The 24,909-nt window shown below is 42.4% G+C and overlaps 1 protein-coding gene across 1 annotated transcript; it reads left to right on the forward strand.

The window, feature by feature from the left end:
* Positions 1-537: 537 nt before the first annotated feature.
* Positions 538-24,525, forward strand: TTC4 (tetratricopeptide repeat domain 4). Its single transcript, XM_028512773.2, has 10 exons — positions 538-760; positions 1,305-1,422; positions 2,389-2,550; positions 4,277-4,354; positions 6,239-6,363; positions 17,242-17,328; positions 18,818-19,032; positions 19,620-19,701; positions 22,735-22,817; positions 23,328-24,525. Exons 1-10 carry the CDS (start codon positions 641-643, stop codon positions 23,419-23,421), a joined length of 1,164 nt encoding a protein of 387 aa, XP_028368574.1. The 5' UTR covers positions 538-640; the 3' UTR covers positions 23,422-24,525.
* Positions 24,526-24,909: the final 384 nt, after the last annotated feature.

Here is a 24,909-nt window from a genome sequence, read left to right on the forward strand (position 1 = left end):
GCCCCACGTGTTCCCTCCACGAGGAATGCTCTCCCCCACCCTTCCCCCCAACCCCGACAGCCCATCCCCTCTCCCCAACATACACACCCTAGCCACTCCAGGCCTTCTTTGCTGGAATGCCTGTCCACCGGTTTAAGTTTACTCCCATAGCTCTTGCTATCACCTGACAAACTCGCACACCTTCTTTGTTTATTGTCTCTCTCTCCTCACTACCTTATGAACTCCTGAAGGGCTGGGATTTCGTCTGCTTTGCCCACCACTGTACAACAGTCCTGGAACCCAAGGAGGAGCTTAGACAGTTTGTCTTAACCGGCTCAACAGAGGAACGAATGAAGTGAGAGTGGGGCGTGAAGGGAAGCTGGGTTTATCCACCACTTTAAAAACATGCGGGGGGCGGGGCCGAGGCTGAGGGGAGCGGGGCTGAGGCGGAAGGGGAGGGCCAGGCGGGGTGGGCGGGGCAGGTGCTGTCGGAGGGCTGGTTGGAGCCGGGTAGGCCACGCCCCAGTATCGAGGAACGCCAGGCGCGCGCGCCGACGCCGCGCGGAGGATTTGGGGAAGGGCGCCCGCGCCACAGGAAGCTGTCGCGCAGTTTCTTGGCGCCGGGAGCTCGGGACTGTGGAGAGAGAGTTCGGGAGCCGCCATGGAGCCACTTGAGCTACTTGAGCCGGATCCCATTGCTGACCTTGCTAGGGAGGCGTTCCAGGAAGAATTCCAGGGCGGGTGTTATAGTGGCCGTTTCCACGAGGACAACTGGGAAGAGGTAAGCGGGCGGGTGGGGTCCGCATGGGGGGTGGGGCGTCGTGCGGATTTCGGCGGCTCCCTCAACCCCGGATCCCAGAAGTTGCCACCAGTCACGTGGTTTGTACTCGAACGTTAACCGGTCTGGAGGGATTTAGAGTTTTCTTAATCTGTTAGTACAGGTTTTGGAGTCAGACATGTGACTCCAGCACTCACTGGCTCAGGATGCAGGGTCGGTTACTTAACGCCCCCAAGCCGTCTCTTGAATCTGTAAAGTTGCCCTAACTATTGCACGAATCTCATAGGATTGTGGAAGACGAAGGGACATTTAACGCTTAATGAATGATAATTACTACCGCTTTTTTAAGGATGTCATGACTGAAAGAATCTTTCGCGATTATTATTCTGCACTCATTTTACAGGTAGGAAACTGAGGCCTGGATAGGGAGAGGTAGATATAGCCAATCATGATGTTTTGCAAATTATGAGAAAACTTTGATGTAGAGACTTGGATCTACTCAGTGGCAAATCCCATTTGTATAGTACATTCTTGTCTTAATCTCTAGGAATTTGAAAAGATTCCGTTGTTCATGAAGAAAGCACCATCAGAAATTGATCCCATGAAGAATCCTGACTTGGCTTGTCTCCAGTCAATTATTTTCGATGACGAGCGCTCTCCAGAAGGTATCTAACATGTCCCTAACATTTGTTCTGTGTCTCCATTGAATTGAGGTAAAGAGTGAGTCGTTCTGGCCCTGGCTGGTGTGGCTGGGTTGGAGCGTTGTCCCGTAAGCGAAGGGTCTCTGGTTCCGTTCTCAGTCAGGGCACATGCCTAGGTTGCGTGTTCAGCCCAGTCCTGGTGTGTGCCAGAGGCAACCGATGGATGTTTCTCCTACTAATATCTATCTACACCCCTTCTCCTCTCTCTACCATCAGTAAGCATGTCCTGTGGTGAGGATTTAAAAAAAAAAAAAGAGTGAGTTGTTCTGATGTATAACAAGTGGTAGTTAGCCTGAGATAACCTGTCACATTGTTTTGGATGTCCACTAAATGCTAGGCGTTAGGGATACAGGGATGAAGAAGGCTGCCCTCAAAATGTCATGCTGCAGTGGGTAACCAGCCTGTCCTGAAGAATCAGGACAAGCCTGTGAGATAGGTGCTAACATGGAGCTGTCTACTGGGTGCTGCTGGAACACTGAGGCAGAAATTTGAACTGAATCTTAACAATTTTGTAGGCTCTTACTAGGGTGAGGATAGAATTTGCATTCCAGGGAATAAAATAACAAGCAAAAGCAGTATAATTCTGCCCCCCTCCCCCATTTCTTCAGTAATAAAAAAAGAAGTTTTCTGAAAGCTAGGGTAAGTATGCTTTTTTTTCCTGCATGCTTCCTTTATAAGCACTTAATAGTCTACCTTATAAAATATTTGGAATTGATGGTAGCATTAAGTAAACATGACTTTGTTTCTCCATTTTAATACAGAGGTTTATCGTGCTTTTTGGGTTTTGTTTTCCTATCAGTTTCTTTTTGGTTTATTATGTTTCATCATGATTTAGAATCTTTTTAATGAGCCTATTAAAAAATAGGAAATAAACAACAAAAAAAAGAATAAAAAATAGGAAATAATGATTATTTCTTTTTTTCTTTGCAGAACAGGCCAAGATGTATAAAAATGAGGGCAATGATTACTTTAAAGAAAAAGACTATAAAAAGGCCGTGACTTCCTATACTGAAGGCTTAAAGAGGAAGTGCGCAGACCCTGATTTGAATGCTGTTCTTCATACCAACCGGGCAGCAGCGCAATACTACATGGGTAATTTATTCCATTATTGAGTGTTTTTTAAAGAGTTTACTTATAATAAAGCCATTATGATGGCCAGTGGAGATTTTGAGAATGTCAGGAAGAGGAGCTGCTTATCCGAGATACCTGGGATTATTTTCTCTTAAACGAACTCCGATCTTCCAGGTAGACTTAGTGAAAAGGGAAACCTGATAGACTGCATAATTTTTGCTGTCTGAACCAAATGAATGACATCAAATACCTTAATATATGAGTTGGTATGATGTGGGATTTTTTTTTTAGCCCAAATGCTTCTATTTTCTTAAAAAAAAAAAAAAAAAAAAAAGTCTCATTTTTCCCTCCCCCCTCCCCAGCCTTCTCAAGGATGCTCTTGTAGAAGGATTAAGGTAACAGAGAACTTTGTGTGAGAGAAACTGTATTATCTAAGGGGAGAATTTCTCAGTTTTCTGTGGGACTCTTGAAATAAAAAGCATTCTTTGGACAAGTAAGTTTGGAAAGTGCTGTGTTGTGGGGGATTTGCAGTGCATGTAGACATGCTAAGAACTCAGATAACCTACATCAAAGAACCTTACACTGTGAATCTGAGTTTTGTAAACCATCTCTTCAGGTAACACTTAGTCAGCATGCAGTTCTGTTCTGCAGTTGTGACTTTGGGAAACACTGATTATTTACTGGTGACTAGTCTTGGTTATTTTAAACCCATGTTTCTTATCAAAGAGCTGAGAGAGGACCTGGGAATGAGCCCAGGCTTTCTGAGGGGCTGGGAGAGAATGAGCCTTGCAGTTCTGGCTGGGACTAGTCTACTGGCGCTTACCACCATTTGAGAAGGGTTTCTTCTCAACCATCGTCTGCTCCACCTGTTTTCTCTTCAGCCTGTTCCATTACAAAATTCTAAAAAATAAGAGTGATATAGCCCTTTAGGGATTATTTAGGCCAGCCAGTGCCTTCATTTTGCATGAGCCCAGAGAGAGGGACCGTTTGATTGAAGCCTGAACCTGGACTAGAAACCCAGTCTTCTGATTTCCGGAGGGATACGTTTTCTTCATTCAGTAGATAGTACTTTGTGCCAGGTACTGGAATCATGGAGATGAGTAAGACCTGACTTTTACTGTGTGCTACGCACTGCAGTGTGAACAAGAGCTACACAGTTCCTTTCCTTGGGGAACTTAGGGATGCCATTTATAGGGCTAATAAGAACAATCACCTTGCAAGAAAAAAACCGTGTGTGTGTGGAGGACACCAGAGGAGCAGATGCGTAATAGTGAGAGCCATTCCCTAATTTATGTCACTGGTAGGGCTTACAAAGCACTTTCACATTTCTTATCCCTCTTGACCTAATAGCAGCTATGTAAGGTAGGATAAATTCTTAGAAGAGTATTGTTGGGTCACAATGTACTAATTTGCTTTCTAATTTACCATTGGAGTGCCCTTTTCCCATATCCGGATATTACCTATCTTTACCAATTTCATGTTAATTTTAATTCCTCTAATCATTCATGATGTTGACATCTTTTCATGTGCTTTTTAGCTAGCCACCTATAGTTCTGTGGATTGGTTGCCTGATAGAAATATTTCTAAGGTTTTTGATGAACACAATTATATATATTTTTCTAAAAACAGTTGTTCTGATTTATATTTATCCAAGATTGTATAAGAATGTCTTTGTCTCTATACACAAAACTTTGGAAATACTGATCTTAAAACTTGTTTCTTGTTTTACGAAACGGTGTCTCATTAGGCAATTTTCGTTCGGCTCTCAATGATGCGATGGCTGCCAGAAAGCGAAAACCCTGGCACCTCAAAGCAATAGTAAGAGGTAAGTCTTGTAGAACTACAGTATGATTTTAAGTAAGGAAAAGTTAACTGTACCAAAAGTTGAGACATTGTAAGCTTTTTAAAAAAAAGTTTTAAAAAATCTTTTAAATTTATTTTTAGAGAGAGGGAAAGAGAGGGAGAAACACCAATGCATGGTTGCCTCTTACACACCCCTTACTGGGGACCTGGCCCGCAACCCAGGCATGTGCCCTGACTGGGAATTAAACTGGTGACCCTTTGGTTCACAGGCTGTTACTTAATCCTCTCAGTCACAGACATAGTAAGCTTTGATATTAAGATGATAAGGTACTGATGAAGTCACTTTATTTTCGCAACCTTAATTAACATTAAGGACCAGTTCCTGGTCCTTATCAGTAACAACATGCCATTTTTAAAAGCATTCCCCAGAGAATAATCTAGTCCTTTGTGTTTTAACAATTTGTAGAGAAATTGAAATGTCTCATTTCGAATTAATAAAGAATAAAATTAATTAAAGCAGTTCCAGAGCCACATTCCAATTTTTTTGATTGAGCTTTGGCCAGTGTGGCCCAGTTGGTTGCAACATCATTCTGTAAACAAGGTCACTGGTTCTGTTCCCAGTCAGGGCACATGACTAGGCTGCAGGTTCAGTACCCAGTCAGGGCATGTACCAGAGGCAACTGACTGATGTTTCTCTCTTATATCAGTGTTTATTTCTGTCTCTCCCTCCTGTTCCCTCTCTCTCTAAAATCAATGAGCTTATCCTTGGATGAGGATTAAAAAAGTTTTTTTGTTGACTGAAAGGTGAGATCTTCAAATGCCATGTTAATGTTAATTAAAAGGTAAGTTATGCAACATGTGCCGATAACTGTGATGCTGAGATGTTCCCAGATTATTTTTTCTCTTGTAGTCTGACCTTTCTTTATAATTCTAGTGTTTTTATTACTTTTATACTTCACTTTGGGAAGTTTAAAGGTATACTGCAAACTTTATTCCTTAAATGTTAATTTTCCCTATATCCCCATGGAACAACTTAAAGTATTTTATCCAAGTTTATCTAAAGAAGATATTTATTGTTGGGGTGGTAAGTAGATTCATGTTCCTCCTAGGGAAAGAAGGTACTGAATAAAGATTGGCAAGTAAATTGAGTGTGGTCCTTAGGAATTGGCCTCAGGTCAGAAGTCTGTAATCCTCATTGAGTTATCAGTTTTACCTTACTGCGTGACTTTGGCAAGACACCCATTCCCAGTATTGGTTTGTTCACTTTTGAAAGATGAAGTTGGATTCTGTTGACATCTAAGCACTTACACTTCTCATATTTTGAGATTCTGTGGAAAGCCTAAAGAGTCTAACGAGAGAAAATTGAGCGCAATTAAGGGAGAGGCAGCTTAAACTTGAATCAAGGACAGTTTTAGGAGAGACCTAATGTCTTTGGTCTTCCCACTGCTTGATTAATGGCTGAAGTGAATTCTGCTTTCAGACTCTGTTTAGAGAAACCACGCGAGGTGGGCTTTATTCTTTTCATTTGCAGATGAAGAACCTGAAGCTGACAGATGCTCAGTCCTTTGTCTAATGCCTAGTTGGTGAATGACAGAGCCATATTTCCAGCCCAGATCTGTCTGATTCCAAGGCCTGTGCTTTTTGCCACTAAGCTGTAGCCTTCCTTACTTCAAGAGTCCTTAAGATAAGGGAGGCTCACAGGAGTTTTGAGCCCAGGACACTACAGATCTTACTGATCTAAGATACAAAAAATAGTCTTCCTAGTCTTAGGAATGCAATACAAGGGGTTTTATCTGTTTTCCCTACAGGGTGCTGGCTGGTAGTTAGTGGAGGTTGGGGGTTCCTCCTCAAGGGGGCTCTTCCCGTGAATGTTTCCATTGATCCTAAAAGGTTCTGGGTTCTGCAGGTGCCTTATGCCATCTGGAACTGAAAAACTACACTGAGGCTGTGAACTGGTGCGATGATGGGCTGCAGATAGATGCCAAAGAGAAGATACTTCTGGAAGTGAGGGCTAAAGCAGACAAACTAAAGGTTGGTGGCAAAATCAGCAGCCATTTTGGCATTTAATTAGCATTGGTATTAATTATCTTTCCTGAGCATTGTATCTTTTGGTCATTGTAAACTTTTTCTTCTTCAAAAATAAAACCCAAGAACCAACAGTTCTAACCAAGAAGTCTGAGCCCCCGGAGAGCTGCCCAGGCAGGTCATCATCAGTCATGTCTGGGCCAACAGACCCTAGCCAGGCAGGTCCCCCTAAAGATCCAGCACACAGAGAGCCACCAGCATTCCTGGAGGACACACCACAAGAAGTGTGGACCCAGGCTCTGTCTCTAGCTGTCACAGAAACAAATGAGGGGAAGCAACGCCAACACATGAGCTGACTGTACAAATGATGGAGTAGAAAGGAAGAGACACGTGAGCCACCTGGAAGTGAGTCAAGTGAAGAGACCAGTGATACATTAACTGACACAAAGGAAATTAGAGATCATCTACTGGAGAGAATGGATTCTGTCCTTGGGCAGTTGATAGCTTGGCCCAACTTCATGGAGGCTAAGTTGAAATCACCAGACACAAAAGTAGATAACTTACAGACTGATGTGTCTTTCATGTATTTCAGACCAATGCAGAGTATTCCAACTAGGAAGTGGTATCCAAGTCCTCCAGGTGAAACCAGCCCTCTGCTGGCTGTTACCATTTCCTTTTGCTTTGTTCTGTCATGCACAGAGTGAACCTCTAAACACATGGGATGATTGGTAATTGTTCAACAAACAACAAATGCCTAGTAAGTAAGATGCTGCCACATCTTTACCTCAGCTGGAAAGTGTCGTGCCATGAGAGTACATCACCACTACATGCCATGTACAGTACCGCCATGGTGATCAATGAAAAATAAATAAACAAATAAAATAACACATTGGAAAAGGAAAACTAATCCAAAAGAGGAAAGGAGGCAGAGTTTTAAAACACCAAAGGAAGAAACCAGGAATTGCTGGAGGAGGAGGGAAAAGACATACTCTGTTGTCCAGAATTTTGAGTTCTATGTGATACCACTGGTTTTGTGGTTACTGTTGACATGGAACTACTTGATAATATCAAGGAAAGATAACAGGCAATCTGAGACAGTAGTGGAGGACATGCTAGAGGAGGAGGAAGAGGATGACAGATGACAAGGACAGTGGAAAAGGGGTTTATAAATAAAATCTGTGCCATCTAGGAGTATGTGTCAGTGTCCAGAACATCCTAGATCAAGTGGCTTCCTTTGGCGAAAGGATAAAGAATACTTTTCAGCCCTGGCTGGTGTGGCTGAGTGGATTGAATGCTGGCCTGTGACCAAAAGGTTGCTGGTTCGATTCCCAGTTGGGCACTCGGGTGTTTTGAGCCAGGTCCCCAGTTGGGGGGGTGTGAGAGGCAAATGATCAGTGTATCTCTCACACATTGGTGTTCCTCTTCCTCGCTTTCTCCCTCCCATCCTCTCTCTCTAAAAGTAAATAAATCTTAAAAAAAAAAATACTTTCAATTGGATGGTCCCATTCTTAAGCTGGCTGGCTGTCATAGCCCTCTGTGTTCACAGTCATCCTGTACTTCATTCCACTGAGGTACATTGTCCTTGTCTGGGCATCAATACATTTACAAAAAAGCTTCAGTGTCCCTATGCAGCGGATAGCAAAGAACTACTTGACATCCTTTCCAGAGTCCCTTCAGATACACAAGTGGTGTAATACCAAGAATGAAACCAGATCTTATAGCCCATGTAAAAGGAAGAAAAACAGTCTTGGCTAGCCAGCAGCTGTTAACTGAGAAGACCAACATCTGTTTGGGAAGATAAAACAAAAAGACGTCAAGCCTCAGCAGCATTTCCTTTCTGTTTTTTTAATTTATTTTGCCTTTACAAAAAATTACCTGTTATTAGAGGGGAAGGGAAAGAGAAAGACAGAGACATCAGTGTGTGGTTGCTTCCCAAGCACCCTGCATTGGGGACCCTGCCGGGAATCAAACCGGCAACCCTTTGGTTTGCAGCCCATTGTCAATTCACTGAGCTATACCAGCCAGGGCTTGCTTTGCCTTTTTTAAATATCATGATTGAGTATTATGATATAAATAGTATACAAGGGCACATGTTTTGGAAAATATACTTCCATTATACAGAATCAATTTGATAAAGTTTTACTTACTACTGGGTGAAAGCCTTGTTAGCTGTGGATAATGGGTTGGCCAAAAATTTCATTTTTTTTTTTTTTTGTAAGATGACTCTAGTAGTGGTTGGTTGTTTTTAACTTCATTCAGACCAGTTTTATTAGATTGTATTGTGACAGCTGTCTCATCAGCGTGCATTAAAAAAATAAAAATCGGTGAGTTTTTGTGTAGCAATGTTAACATTGAAGATGGAAGAAAATACGCAACATTTTCAGCATATGATGCTTTCTTATTTCAAGAGAGGTAAAAAACACACAAAAAGATTTGTGCAGTGTATGGAGAAGGTGCTGTGACTGATCGAACTTGTCAAAAGTGGTTTGCGAAGTTTCGTGCTGGAGATTTCTCGCTGGATGTTGCTCTGTAGTGGGGTAGACCAGTTGAAGTTGATAGTGATCAAATTAAGAACAATCATTGATATACCACACGGGAGATAGCTGACATACTCAAAATATCCAAAGTAATAAAGTCATTGGTGAAAATGAAAAATGTCTTATTTTACAGAAAAAACTAAATGGACTTTTTGACCAGCCCAATAATGTAACACATTGGAACAACAAATGTAAGAATGGTAACCGTGGGAGATATACACTTCTATAATTATAAGTGGGAGAACCATATTAGATTAAATACTTTGATTAAACCTACATAGTGTAGATTTTAAAACTTTGATTTTAAAGTTTTTTAAAAAGTGACTTTTTATCTCAAAAGTAATCCATTATAGTTTTCTATGTTTTATACATTTCAAAAGGGAGGGGATAGTCCCAAAATGTGATTAATGGAAGAGGTGAATTGCAATTTAACATAAATTCTGATTTCAGATCCTGACGTTTATTCCTGAGCAAAGTATTTATATATGAGTAGGCTGATTTTGAGCTGATAAGTGAAGGTATATTACCCCCTCAAAAAATCTTCTACACTCTGAAACTGTACAAAGAAAACTTCCCTACCTTCTACCATTCCATCTAAAACCTTACAATCTCTATAGAATTATACATACATACTGTCAGGTTTATAAATGATTGCTTATCTGAATTTTCATACCTACCACTAGTTTAATTTGTGCCAAGTTAGCAAATTAGCAAAACTTCAATAGTCAAACATACTAGCGTACTAAATCTATATTGCTTTTGGTGTCAGAGTACACCTCTCTGTATCTAAAATTGTGTAATACTCAAGTGTTCTCAAAGGAAAAAACAAAAGTATCTGCCTTCTCATTAGGTTACTGAAATGATTTAATGCATACTATGATTTTTATTAGTGTAAATTTTAATGTAGAGGAGAGTGTGATGTGCTCAGGGATATGCCAGTATTTCATTACATTCAATTTATAGAAAAAAATTACCATTCTTGATAATATGAATGCATGAAAACCTATTTTGTAAAATAAACTGTTTATGGGGAGGGGGCGTTTGCCTTTAAAAATGTTTCACCACCTACTATAGAATCCATATTTAAAAACTGCATTCCAAAGACTCTTATGGTAGTTCTTTTACCTAGCTTCCTGTTACATCAAGAGAGTCTGTCTCTGGAAAGAGAAACAATTTGGCTAGAATGTCATACTTCCCCTTGACTTGCTGGGGGATTAAGCTTGGGTGAAATTGCTACAGCAGTGTTTTCCACTACTTTATTTATAGTGGCCCGGGGATGGGTGAAGGTGGGGGTTATGCTGGAAAAATGTAGAAAAGCCAGAATCAAGAAAGACATTTCACTCTAAAGATTCTTTAAAAATTAATATTATTAAAGTTGATATTTAAAGTATTTTTATTTGAAAGCTATGTTAAATACTATTTCTTATGATAGAACTCTTTTGATCTGCTCACATGCTATGGTTGAAAGAACATTAGGTAGAGCCCTTTCTACAGAAGGCTGTGAGTTCCCTGTGCTCTGTTTAGTGCGTCATGTTTGTAATGAGCGCTCGTATTCACATACTGTCCCTGTTCTTTGCAAGGATGTAGTACTCCATGAAGTTGATGTTACTACAGAAAGTTTATTGATAGGATAATTAAAAATTTTTTTAATTTAAAAAATTAAATCTAAAAAAAATTTTAAAAATTATTTTTTTGAGGGAGAGAGAAACATTGCCTTGTTGCTTTACCCATATAGCCATTCACTGGTTGTTCCTTGTATGCTCCTGACTGGGGATTGAACCCACTACCCTCGTGTATCATGATGATGCTCTAACCAACTGAGCTAGCCAGCTAGGCCTGATAGGATAATTTGTTTGAAGTAACTTTTGATTACATTCTGTGTGAGATTTATGTTTCCTGCAGACAGAGTCCACTCACATGTCTGTTAGCTGAATGTTCTACAACCTCAGATACACCTAGTGGATATAACTATTAACAGATGACTAATTACTGTTTGTTGCATTTTATGAAATTTCAGGTGTTCAGTGGTAATATTGACTATACATTCACTGCATTAAATATAAATAAATTAATTAAACTCCAAACCAGTCCCAGCCAGTGGAATACTGGAGGACACAGACAAGTCAATAAACAAGGAAATCAATAGCTACAGTGTGGTAGAGGCAAGCAAGAATATAGAGTAGTAGTGGTATCTAACTTTGCCTTGGCCAAGAGCAGGGCAGAGATGGGGGTCTCTGGTCTCAGAGGTTTGCTGGAAGAGGTGTTGTCTGAGTCTAATCTCTTTAAAATTGAGCAAGAATTTATTCTGTTGGAGGTGGGGGTGGGGGAGACATTCCAAACAGGAGAAAGCAGAACTGATTAACTTTGAGTAAGTTCCTGGTATTTCTGAAACTCAGCCCCTCTCTGAAAATGGTAAACATACACCTCAAAGTTTATAGATTATGAAGAGAAAATGAAAATGTGTGTACATGTGTACACTCTTAGCACATTTCAGAGACATATAGTAAGGACTAGATAAGTTTGTGGTTGTGATTTGAATAAATATGAAATAGCACAGGACTATCATAGTCTGGCTGGGTGTAGGGGTGGTGGTGTGGGGGAACATTTGTCAAAAACAATTAGAGGCAGTTATTTAAGATTGCATTTGCCTGAGGCAGTGGATAACAGTCGTGTAAACAATAGGTTTATTGGGACTTCCGGTCAAGATGGAGGCATAGGTACACACACTGTGCCTCCTGGCACAACCAAGATAGGGACAACAACAATTTAGAAACAGAATAACAACCAGAACTGGCAGAAAATTGAACTGTATGGAAGTTGGACAACCAAGAAGTTAAGATAGACCCGTTCATCCAGACCAGCAGGAGGGGTGGGGGTGGGCGGCAGGGCGTGGGTCGCAGCGGAGAGAGCGTTGGGACTGGGCACGCAAGGTATCCAGAGCACGCGAGACTGCGCACAACCCAGGGTCCCAGTGCTGGGAAATAGAACCTTGGGACATTTATTGAAAACACCTGTAGAGGTTGAGGCACAGGGAGAGACTCCCAGCCTCACAGGAGAGGTCATTGGAAAGTCCCACACCGTGCACAAGCCCACCCACATGGGAATTGGCACCAGAGGGTCCCAGTTTGCTCAGGGGAAGCTGCGGAAGGGACTGAGCTCCGACAGAGAGTGGAGCAAGTGCCATTGTTCCCTCTTGGACCCCGCCCCCACGTACAACATCACAACTCAGCGGCTGGGGTGCCCCACCCTGGTGAACGTGTAGGACTCCACCCCTCATACATAACAGGTGCAACCAGACCAAAGGGAAAAAAAAAAGATGGCTCAAACAGAATTGAAAGCTGCACAACCAGTACTTTCAAGCGACCGAGAGATAGCCAACCTGTCAGATACACAGTTCAAAACACTGGTGATCAGGATGCTCACAGAATGGGTTGATTTTGGTTGCAAATTAGATGAAAAAATGAAGGCTATGCTAAGTGACATGAAAATGCACAGGGAACCAACAGTGATGGGAAGAAAACTGGGACTCAAATCAATGGAGTAGACCAGAAGGAAGAAAGAAACCACCTTATGGTACTGGCACAGGGATAGACATACAGATTAGTGACAATTGCGAGCTCAGAAATAAATACTCATAGATGATTGTTTTTCAACAAGGGTACCTAGACCATTCAGCAGAGGAGGAATAGATTTTTCGACAAATGGTGCTGGGACAACTGGATATCCAGTTGTGAAAGAATGAACTTGGACCCCTGCCTCATACTATGTACAAAAATTACCTTAAGATGGATCAGAGGCCTAAATGAGTGAGCTAAAACTATAGAACTCTTAGAAGAAAACATTGGTGTAAATCTTCATAAACTTGGATTAAGCATTGCTTTCTTAGATATGTCACAAAAAGCACAAGCAACCAAAGAAAAAATAAAGTGGACTTTATCAAAAGTCAAAACTGTGTGCTTCGAAGGACCCATCAAGAAAGTGGAAAGATAACCCACAGAATTGGAGAAAATATTTGTAAATTACATTTGTGTTTAACGGACTTTAGATATATAAAGAAATCTTAACATCTAAATGATTTTAAAAAGTCACCCAATTTTCCTTTTAATCCTCACCTGAGGATATGTTTATTGATTTTAGAAATATCTATCAGTTGTCTCCTGTATGTCCCCCAACTGAGGATTGAACCTGCAACCTAGGTATGTGTTCTGAATGGGTCAAACCTGCAACCTTTTGGTGCATGGGATGATGCTCCAACCAACTGAGCAACCTGGCCAGGGCAAAGGCAACCCAGTTCTTTTAAACTATATTTTATTGATTATGCTGCCCCAATTTTTTTCCTTTCCTCCCTCCGCCTGCTACCCACCTTCCTTCCAACATCCCCCCACCCACCCCGCTTAGTTCATGTCCATGGATTGTGTGTGTAAGTTCTTTGGCCTCTCCCTTTCCTGTACTATTCTTAATACCCCCATCAGTTTTGTTCCTCCCAATTATGCTTCTTGATCCCTGCATCGTGTACTCCCTTTTTCCCCTTCCCCTTGCCATCTGATAACCCTCCAAGTGATCCCCATACCTATGATTCTGTTCCTGTTCAGGTTGTTTGTTTAGTTTGATTTTGTTTTTATTTTTAGATTCAGTTGTTGATAGTTGTGTTTGTTGTCATTTTAATGTTCATAGTTTTGATCTTCTTTTTTAATAAGTCCCTTTAACATTTCATATAACAATGGCTTGGTGATGATGAACTCTTTTAGTTTACCTTGTCTGGGAAACACTTTATCTGCCTTTCCATTCTAAATGATAGCTTTGCTGGATAGAGTAATCTTGGGTGTAGGTCCTTGCTTTTTATCACTTTAAATATATTTTTTCTGTCCCTTTCTTGCCTTCGATGTTTCTTTTGAGAAATCAGCTGACCGTCTTATGGGAACTCCTTTGTAGCTAACTCTCTGCTTCTCTCTTGCTGCTTATAAGATTCTCTCTTTAACCTTTGGCATTTTAATTAGGATGAAGACAACCCAGTGTTTAAGTGGACAAAGGATATGAATAGACATTTCTCTAAAGGTGATACACAAGTGGCCCACAAAATGGTCATGAAAGATACTCAATATCATTAGTCACTAGGGAAATATAAATCAAAACTATAATGAGATACTATTTCACACCCACTAGGCTAGCTGTACTTTTTTTTAAAAAAAGGAAAATAACGTGTTGTTGAGAATGTGGAGAAATTGAAACCCTCATGTGTTGCTAGTGGAAATGTAAAATGATAGCCACTATGGAAAACAGTTCCTCAAAAGTTAACCATAGAGTTACCATATGACCTAAGACTTCCACTCCTGGGTGCATATCCCAAAGATCTGAAAACAAATACTTGTACATCAGTGTTCATAGCAATACTGTTCATAATGGCTAAAAGTGGAAACAGTCTAAGTATCCATCAACCAATGATAAAATGTGGTATGTCCATACAGAGGAATATTATTCAGCCATAAAACAGAATGTAGCACTGATACATTGCACAATGTAAATGAACCTCAAAATACTGTTAAATGAAGGAAGCCAGATATGAAAGATCACATATTGTATGGTTCCATACAGTATATGAAAGAGCCAACATAAATAAATCTGTAGACAGAAAGAACGTAAGTGGTTGCCAGATGTTGGGGGGTGGGATAAATGGGACTGGTTGCTAAAAGGGCTTGGGGTTTTCTTTTAGGTATTGAATAGTCTTGGAAGTAGACAGAGGTGATGACTGCACAATATAGCGAATAAACGAAGTGCTACTGAATTGTATACTTTAAAATAGTTAATGGTTGATTTTAGGTCATGTGAATTTCACCAAAGTTCCTCAAAACTAAAAAATATACTGACCGTAAAAGATAAAATTATGGATAAAATAGGACTTAAGTCAAACCCTATAAAAAGATACATCATTAAGAAGAGCAGCCCTGGCTGGCATAGCTCAGTGGATTGAGCGTGGGCTATGAACCAAAATGTTACAGGTTCGATTCCCAGTCAGGGTACATGCCTGGGTTGCAGGCCATGACCCCCAGCAACTGCACATTGATGTTTCTCTCTATCTCCCTCCCTTCCCTCTCTAAAAAATAAATAAATAAAATCTTAAAAAAAAAAAAAAAAAAGAGCAAAAGGCAAGCCATAGAATGGGAGAAAATACTTGTAATACAAATGTCTAGTAAGGGATTTGTATTTAGAACAGAAACTAGTCATTATGGAAATATTTAAAATGTGGCAAAAGAAACAGACACCCCTCAAAAGAAAATTTACAATAAGCACATGAAAACATGTACAGTATCATTGGTTGTAAGGGAAATGCAAATTAAACATCAGCAGGACCCCAGTTTACAAGACCGACAGTACCAAATGTTGGCAGAGATGTAGAGCAGCTAAAACTAACACACTGCCCGTGTGCTATAGAATGGTATGACTGCTGGGAATCATTCTGGCAGTTCCACATACGTATCTTTTGACCCAATAACTTCACTTTTAGGAATTCACCTAAGAGAAATGAAAACAAGTTTAAAAAAAAGACTTGTATAGGAATGTTCATAGCCTGTTTTATTTATAATAGCCCAGAAATAGGCCTTGTATCCAATAACAGGAGAATAGGTCAGCAAAGTTGTATATTTGTACCATGGAATATTACTTGGTAATAAAAAGAAACCTGTATTGTTGAGATAGGAGGGAGATTAACTACAAAGGCGCATGAAGGAACTTTCTAGGGATAGAAATGTTCTCTACCTTATTTGGAGTATTGAGTACTCAGGAAATAAATTTGTCAAAACTTATCAAACTATACATTTAAAATTTGTAAATTATACCTCAGCAGAGTTGATTTAAAAAGAAGGAGCAGCCAACCCATAGTTCAGGGCCTCTCTGATCTGATCTGGTGGTTATTCCACTTTATGTGGGCTACTGAGACCCCAAACTTCAGGCGAGACAGCAGGAAGCCATACTCACCCACTTGCATCCTGTAAGTCAGAGTAAAACATGAAACAGAGTCGAAGCCATCCTTCATCACCCACTTTAGTCATTCTCTAATGTGGGCCAGACACTGGTCAGGTGTAGCTTAACTAGGAAGACAGAATTGGACACAGTTCTAGCGGTATCTGTGGGTGGGCACTCTTGATGGTGTAATCAAACTTGCCACCAGTAGATTTTTGCAGCTCTCTTGGCAGGCAGAATTGGAGAAGGAATGACCAAGAACTGTCAGCCACAAGTGAAAAATACCTGTAAGCCTTTCTGGGGCATTGGTGGGGAGGTTGGTGAATGGCTGGTGCTAAACTTCAGAGTAGGGGTCAGTAGACTGACCCACAGGCCAAATCCAGGCCTGTTTTTGCACAGCCTATGAACTGAGAATGTTTTTCACATTTTTAAAGGGTTATAAACAGCAAAAAAACAGATACTGTATGGCAAGCACCATACATGGCCTGCAAAGCCTAAAACATTTACTCTGGCCCTTTACAGGAGTTTGCTGATTCCTATTAATCTACAATCTTGAGGGTAAGAGCAGGATCATCTGGTTTTGGATAGATTAGCAGGAAAGGGAAATCTAAATTATATTTCTGCCAGATTAAGTAGACTGGTGACATTTTTCTCTCATGGATTATAATTGTGCAAAAGGTAGAGCCTCTGGTAAGTTCTTGCCCTGGGTTTCCCCAACCATACCAGTGAAACCAAAATGCACCACAGTGGGGGGAAAATGCCCTGGCTGGGTGGCTCAGTTGGTTGGAGTATCGTCCCGTAAACTGAAAAAGTTGTGGGTTTGATTCCCGGCCGGGGCACATGCTTAGGTTGCAGGTTTGGTGCCTGGTTGGGCGCATATGAGAGGCAACCAATTGATGTTTGTCTTCCTACCCCCCAAATCAATAAGCATGTCCTCAGTGAGGATAAAGAAAAAAAGGAACAAAAGAAATGCCCCATAGTGATATCCAAGCAATGTCAGTCCTTCTACCAAGAATGCCCTTTCTCCTGGTGGACTAGACTCTCCTGTGCTTGTCTAAACCCACCTCCTCCAAGGGGCAGAATCACTGCACTCCTTCCATGTTTCATAGCACCTAGTTCACACCAACAGGGTGACCTTATACTTGTCTGACCCTCAGCAGACAGTGAACTCCTTAGGTACAGGAACTGCAGATTTTCAAATTTCTGCCGCCACTGGTCCTGGCACCCAGGCACGTGCTTTTTAAATGTTGGTTGAACTGAATTTGGCCACTGGCACTCCTTGACACAGGAGCCTGGATTGGATAGAGATGAGACAGTAATTTAGGAACAGGCTGGGGTAACCAGGGGAAGCAAGTTCCCTAGAGCTGATGGATCTGAATTACACTTTCAGCGAACTGAACAGAGGGATATGAGGAAAGCCAAGCTGAAAGAAAAGAAGGAGCAGAACGAGAATGAAGCTTTACTCCAGGCCATCAAGGTGAGTTTTCAACCCTTAGGCCTTTATGGTCTTGTTAAATCCACTCATCCTGAGGCCTCCCGGGAACCTGTCTGGGATGCTTTGCCTGAATGAATTTGTTCATTATCTGTGTGATGAAGGGGCTCTGGAGTCAGATTCCCCAAGTTCAGTCCTCTTTCCCAGTTGTATACATGTGTTGGTCTCGGGTAATCTGTACTGAATAGATGCTATGGGTTAAGCATCATTTAATCTTCACAGTAGCATTCTGAGGTAGGTTTTCTTGCCCCTCTTGCTAGATGATGATGGAGTCTCACAGAGGTAAAGAAATCTCACATAGCTAATAGTGGTCAGAGTCAGATCCTTGCTCTAAATGAATGTGTCTGATCCAAACCCTGCTTTTACCTGGTGAGCCAGTCACTTTGAGAGCTTTGGCTTACTTGGTCTTGGTCTTCACAAGGGAGACAACACCTGCTGTGAGAGTGTGGGGTAGGCTCTTGGTCTCATTCTTGGGCGAATTAAATTATGCACCCATTTAAGTGACTTGTTCACTTTGAGAACGTCACACTTCTAAGACATACTCCACTAGTCCCTCCCCACAACAAGCAGACTGTTAACACATACTAACAGGTTACACAAAATGGAATACCCCCGATTCTCCATCATTTACAGTCAGGGATTTGGTCATTTCCTAAAATGTAGACTGTTGGGATGCCCAGGCATTTGCACACAGACCTTATTTTGGTTCTCTCCTGTAGTCCAACTGCATCTCAGAAACTTCACTGTTCAAAAGATAGTGTATACGCACAGCCACACATACTGTTACCAGTGGTGTAAAGCAGAAGTCAGCAAACTGCAGCCCTGCCTGTGTGTTACGTGTTACCTGTGGCTGTCTCACACTACAGTGCCAGTGCTGAGTAGTTAACTTCAACATAGACCATTTGACCCACAAAGCCTAGAATATTTATCCCACCCAAGGAAGTTTGCCATTCCGTTAGGAGATACCATCAAAGGCAATTTTGACTGCATGTAATTTTTCTTCTCATTTGTAGCCTTCAGAATCTCCATACAAAGCATTGCCATTTTTGTACATGTCACATTCTTGGTCTTCTCTGTGCCTTGGGGTGGAATGCCCTTCTACTTTCCCCTGCTCCACCTTTCAGTCTTTAAGGCCTAGCATTCCCCAGTCACCTCCAGCCTCAGACTGAACTAATTATTCATGGTCTGCAGTCCCACAGCTTTACTTCTTGCTGTATATTGTATTCATTTCCAGAGATCTCTTCCCACTAGACCATGAGCAAGGTCTTGAGGGCGAGAACCATGTCTAGCTGGTCTCTGTTGTGGTAGATGTTCGGGGAAGCTGTTAAACACGCGATGCCTGCTGCGTGCCAGGCCTCTGGGATGATGAAGGTGAATCAGGGAGCTTGTAGTGTTGGGGTTTCCCTGGTCAAGTGAAATGGGTTCACGTCCTTCCACACAATAAGGTTTCTGTGTGTTTTTGTCTTTACTCCAGGCTAGGAACGTCAGGCTAGTCTTTGAACCTGCCAGTGAGGAGGAAGAATCCGCCTCAGCAGGTCTTTGTAAACTGCTGGACGGGCTCAACTTGCAGAACCCCTACGGAGCCAAGCCGAGTATGGATGACCAGGGCAGACTGAGCTGGCCTGTGCTCTTTCTGTACCCAGAGTATGCCCAGTCAGACTTCATCGCTGCTTTTCATGAGGACTCCAGGTACTTACTTGCCCCAGAACCTCTGTCTTGCTGGCATGCTCTTTTCCTGCTGTCTCTGCAGGCGGGACAGGTGGGTTTCAGTTCAGGAGGGAAGAGAATAGTTTTGAGGTTTTCGGTCTGATTTGCATAATCTCTATCCTGTCCCTGATTTCTCCCTTGGCTCCCTAGCTCTGCAGTGACAGACACAGACCCACCGTTGTATGATGGGGCTAATACAGCGTTTGTACATATCTAGTGAGATGTGAAATCATTGTAGGTAGTACACGCATAGTAATTTTAAGTGTATATTTATTAGGAAAAAATACAACTAGCAGTTTTAATGTGAGATTTCGTAGGGTTAATGCTTAGAATGTGGCTAAATGTGAGGAATGTTGTTAGGCTTGAGTGAGGCTTAAATTTAAAGAAAATGACTATGTCGTAATAGGACAGGTGATGCACATTTTGGGCACTGTTGTGAAAATGACTCACATTGCATTTCATGTTTATACATTCTTGATATCTCTGTGATTTGATCCCTGGGGGCTGTGATGTGGGAAAGTAGATCATGAGTTATTGATACCAAGAAAGTACATATGTTACATCCTTAGGTTTATTGATCATCTAGTGGAGATGTTTGATGAACTGCCCCCTTGGGACTTAGAGCGGAAATACTATGCTGATAATTTAGAGGTAAGAGAAGTATTGTTTTGTTTCCTGTATGGGATTTTTTGAGGAATGTGGGGGTTTTATTGCTTTTTTAAAAAATTGTGAATTTTTTTTCTAATTTGTGATAAATAAAATGGTAAATTTTATATTCTGTATTTTTACCATAAAAATAGCATTTTTACTTTTTTAATTATAGTTATGAGATTATAGTTATATAATTATTAATAATTATGTTTCAGCAGCATTGAGTATATTTGCATTGCATTGAGTATTATTTGCATTGCATTGAGTATTATTTGCAACCATCACCACCATCCCTCTCCATTTTCATCACCCCAAACTGAAACTGTCCCCACTAAATAACAACTCCCTATTTCCCCTACCCACAACCCTTTGAAAGCACCATTTTACTTTCTGTCTCTCTGAACTTGACTACTTTAGGTATTTCATACAAGTGGAATCATACAATATTTGTCTTTGTGGCTGGCTTATTTTACTCAGCATAATGTCCTCAAGGTTCATCCATGTTGTAGCAGGTGTCAGAATTTCCTTTCTAAGGCGAAATAATATTCCATTGTTGGGATTAACAAAATAATCACAAATTACAGAATGAAGAATTTGTCTTCTAACCATTTCAGAATAAGATGCCAGCTGACCCCCCATTACCCTTGAATACTTCAGTTTCTGTTTCCCAAAAACAAGGACATTTTCCTTCATCATCTCAATCAACCATCAAAATTAGGAAGTTAACTTTGATGTACTAGTACAGTGATTTTCAACTGCTGTGCCACAGGATTTTTAAAACATACAATCCCTGGCTATTTAGTCAGGGGCACTGACCTCTTTTCCCTTAGATTGTAAAATAAACTGACAACAGCCAACACAACAATAGCCATCCAGTGTGAATGAATTGAATTATATCTGTTTCTTTGTTGGATCAGATGTGTATGTGTGTGCACACCGCAGGATTTTAGTGGTTTGTGTGTGCTGTGCGATGATGAAAAGGTTGAAGATCACTGTGCTAGTACTGTCGAGCCTTCGACTCTGTTCAGTATTTACACACTGTCCCGCTGGTTCTTCACGGCAAATGGACCGTTCAGAATCCCACACTGATATGTCCTAGTAGTGCTCACGTCCCTTTTAGTCTCCTGCAGGCTGTTGCGGAGTTTCTCAGTCTTTCCTCGATTTTTCTGGTCTTACTACTTTTGAAGGTTATGGATTGGGTATTTTGTGTGGAGTGCATCAGTGTGGGTTTGACCAGACGCACATCTGACTGGAAAATCACACAGGTGGCGCTCTGCCTTGTTGCGGGCTGTCAGTTGCTCCCGATTTCGGGTTGTCCCGTTGCTGCATTCGCTTTGATCACCTGATCAAAGTGGGGCTCTGACAGTCTTTTCCACTGTAAAGTAAACCTTTTTCCCTTTGTAATTAGTAATTTATAGGGAGGTGCTATGAAATTATGTACACATCCTATTGTTTGTCACACCTTCAACATAATCATTTTTATATCTGGATTTATGGTTTCCTATTTTATTCATTGAATTATAATCTATCACTGTGATTGGGTTATGCTCAGATTATCTCAGATTTGGCCAGTGTAATCCCTTCAAATTTGTTTCTGTGTGCTTTTGACTTGTTTCCATTTTTTAAAGCATTTCCTTGCTTTCTGGCATGAGGTATTCTAGGCTCAACTTGTGCTTTTCTTGTCCTACTTCTGGCAACAACCACTTTTTCCCAAGGAACCCTGGTTGTTTCAGTGGAAAAGTGTATTTGGAAGCCAGGATCTGTTAAATAGGGGTGTGCGTGTGTAAGTGTGTGTGTGAGAGGGAGAGAGATGTGAGGTCTCGCAGGGGTCTCCAGTTTTAATCCAACACGACAGGATCTCTCTTCTTCCTTCCTGTGTTTGTAATAGTGGCTTCTGTTACTCTTTGTATATTTACTCATTTGATCAGTCCCCCTCCTGTCACCCCATTGGCCCCTCTCCCATGTGGAATCTTGCTCACCCTACCTGGACTTTGGACCCCCACAGCAGGCTGCTGCCCCAGCATAGGTGACCTCCTCATCCTACACACACACTGTCCAACCCTTCTGCATGAATGTCCCCTATATCCTGCTGGGGTTCTTGGCAGCCCTCCCCCTGCCATTAACAGTTGCCTTTCTCACCCTGGTTGGGCCCTGACACCTTATATAGGCTGTTCCCATGCATGGGCACCCCCCTCACCCAACATGGGTTCTGACACCCCATTCTTGACAGCCGTCCTATAAGGACACCCTTCTTAGCCTTAGGCTGGCCAGCCCCCAGCAAGGATCCCCTCTTAAACTGGCTAGGCTCTGTGGACACCCCTTAGGCTCTGCAGCCGTCCTGTGCAGGTGTCTTGCTCACCCTGCTTGGGCTTTGACACCTGCACAGGGCTGTTCCCTGTGTGGCCACCCTTTTACCCCTGCTCTGTGCTGTCCTGGCCTTCTCCCTGCAAAGCTAATGGCTCTAGGACTGAATTATTGGGGAGGGAAAGGCTCATAGTCCTGGGCTTGAGTCTTGGCTCCTCTGTTTACTGGCTGGGTTTCATTGGTGAGTTATTTCCCTTCTCTGAGCCTTGGTTCTATCTTTGGAAAATGAAGCCTTACAATACCTTTAAATTTTTTTTTAATTTTTAAAAAGATTATTTATTTTAGAGAGAGGGGAAGGTGGGAAGAAAGACAGGGAGAGAAACATCGATGGGAGAGAGAAACATTCATCGGTTGCTTCTCATACGTATTCCAACCAGGAACTGAATCCACAATCCAGGCACATACCCTGACTGGGAATTGAACCAGTAACCTTTCGCTTTGTGGGATGATGCTCAACCCACTGAGCCACAGTGATCAGGGCCCATAATACCTTTGTTAGTCCCCTGGGGGAGGACTGAGTGCTTTATATTCCACAGCTCTGTACAGGAGGCATTCAGCTAATAATAGTCATCATCTCTGTACCTTCTCCCTGGACTTGGCCTCAACATGCCTGGTGCTGCTGCAGCCCTTTGTTTGTATCTGACTGCTGCTCCTCTGTTAACCTTGCAGGTCTACTTTGAGGATGAGGAGAGGGAAGAGCTATACCAGGTGCCTCCCAAGAGCACCCTGCGGCAGGTGCTGCAGCACCCCCGGTGAGTCACTTCATGGGGCTGCGTAACAGGTGTAAATAGATGTGAAGCATGGGGCTTCACATAGAGGGAATCACACCCCTTGGGCCAAGGCTGTACCTCACAAATGCTTCTACACTTGTGCCTTGCTGTGGTGAATTGATTATTTCTCTCCCTCCCTCTAGGACTTGAGAGCCGAGACAATGGTTGTTTTTTAAACTGTTTTCAGCACAGTGTCTGGCTCACCCTGGGTATTCACTGTTGGATGAATGAGTGAAAGTATGTTCTTAAAGACTCATGTCAGGTTTAGCCACAGGCACTCAGAGGGCTGTGCCTGCGAGAGGGCTGGCCCAAAGACTGAGGGGGCAAGGCCATGCTAATTTGCCAGATTTACAAGCAGCCTTACAAACATGCTAAATTTGCATTTTAATGTTGACTTAAGTCCAAAGTTTCACCTTGAATGTTGTTGGGAAGGCCATAGATGGTTAAGATTGCAGTTTAGTTAACCCCTCTCTTTTGTTGTGTTGCCTACAGGTGCTTTGTGAAAGACCTGACACCATCGTTTTTGGTCTGTGTGGAATCCTCTGTTTTCTCTAGACGTTATTTCGGAGCGAGAAATGTGCAGTAGGTAGAGGGACGGAGCCAGGCTGCGGAGCCATTCCCCCTGGACCCCCTCTCCCCAGAGTATAGCCTACCTGAATCAGTGAGATGTGCTCCTAGAACCCAGCACTCTTTTTTCCTCATCCCAGCCACAGTCCTTCCTCAAATCATAGGCAGGGAGGAGCTGCTGACTTCCCTGAACTGCAGCTTCTCTGGTCAAAGTGCTCAGCCTCAGCTGGTCCTCACTAGCCTCTGTTTGGTCATGACATTCTTGGACTCACTGTGAGCTGTATTAACCAGCCTCCATCTCTGAAGGGACTATTTGTCGGTTACCACAGCAACTCACCCAAGGAACTCACTGGACTGACTCACTATCCAGTGACCTAAGTTCACGTTCTAACCTTTGTGGAGTTAGAGGCTTTAGAGAAGCTACCCCTCACACTACACATACACACAAACCACGCCTGTAATTTTAAGGCACTAAAGCTGAGGCTCTGGCCTCCGGTTATTTCCTGAGCATGGAGGGTTGCTCTGTGGAGATACTGTAGATGCCTTGGGATGAGTTGGGGCCAGGAACACCGGGTCCTGTTTCTGTATCTGTACACACCTACAATCTGGGACCCTCCAGAACCCCTGAAAGGTTTGCCAATTTTTCCAGTCTTTGCAGTGTGGGGGGCAGCGATGCACTTGGACAGTGGACTGCATTCTTCCCCAGTTCTCACATTTTAGGGTTTTGTGCCTTTTGCACTGGAGAATCTTGTTGCGTGTTGAATCATTGTTATAAGTTGTACCGACAGGGCTTTCTGTGTCCTGAGCTGTAGCGATGTGAGTTCCTGTCGTGTCCACCCCGTCCCCGGGGAGGATGCACTCGCCTGAAGAGCCATGATGTGGAATGTTCATTTTCTTTCCTCTGCCATGAGAACATACCTCCCAGGCGGGCTGCTCCTTCAGCCTGGGTGCTAGCATGGTAAGACATGTGGAACAGCTACGGCAGCTGCCCTCAACCACTGATCGTAACTTGAGTGAGAAATAAATGTTTGTTGTTGTAATAGCACCGAGACTTGGGGGTTGTTTGTTACTACAACAAAGCTAACTAATACATCATTAAACCGAAACCAGCAGCTGTCCTTGAGATGGACTAATGTACTTTTGTGCTATGTGCTTCCTTGTCTTTGAAGGACAACTTGCTGTGGGATATTTACAAAGAACCATGTAGCTTATGCTCAGGAGGCTGGAGTTCAGCCTCCATCCTACGCCTAGCTGAAGTCATACTGAGGCCGTTCTCCCTCGCTTCCCAGCTGTTGACTCCTGCTCGGTTCTCTTTGTGGGAACTCAGCACTTTGTGTAAGGGGCCCGAGAGTCAGTTAGCAACAACCGTAGCAGGCATTGCAGGGTTCCCTGTAGCAGCTGCTCCAGCCACCTCAGTCTTGTGGCAAAGCAGGTTCCAGTGTGCCTCCCTACTCCTCTGTGGAACAGACTGCCTGCCCCCTCCCAGGGGCACTGTGAGGCTGGGTTG

Source organism: Phyllostomus discolor, chromosome 5, assembly GCF_004126475.2.
Source record: "Phyllostomus discolor isolate MPI-MPIP mPhyDis1 chromosome 5, mPhyDis1.pri.v3, whole genome shotgun sequence".
NCBI lineage: Eukaryota > Metazoa > Chordata > Mammalia > Chiroptera > Phyllostomidae > Phyllostomus > Phyllostomus discolor.

Bases quoted from the DNA above. Each gene is read 5' to 3' on its own strand.
- TTC4 (XM_028512773.2), top strand. From the start codon at position 641: ATGGAGCCACTTGAGCTACTTGAGCCGGATCCCATTGCTGACCTTGCT. The intron at 4,355-6,238 runs GTAAGTCTTGTA...TGGGTTCTGCAG, and splicing joins CCTCAAAGCAATAGTAAGAG to GTGCCTTATGCCATCTGGAA. The intron at 22,818-23,327 runs GTGAGTCACTTC...TGTTGCCTACAG, and splicing joins CAGGTGCTGCAGCACCCCCG to GTGCTTTGTGAAAGACCTGA.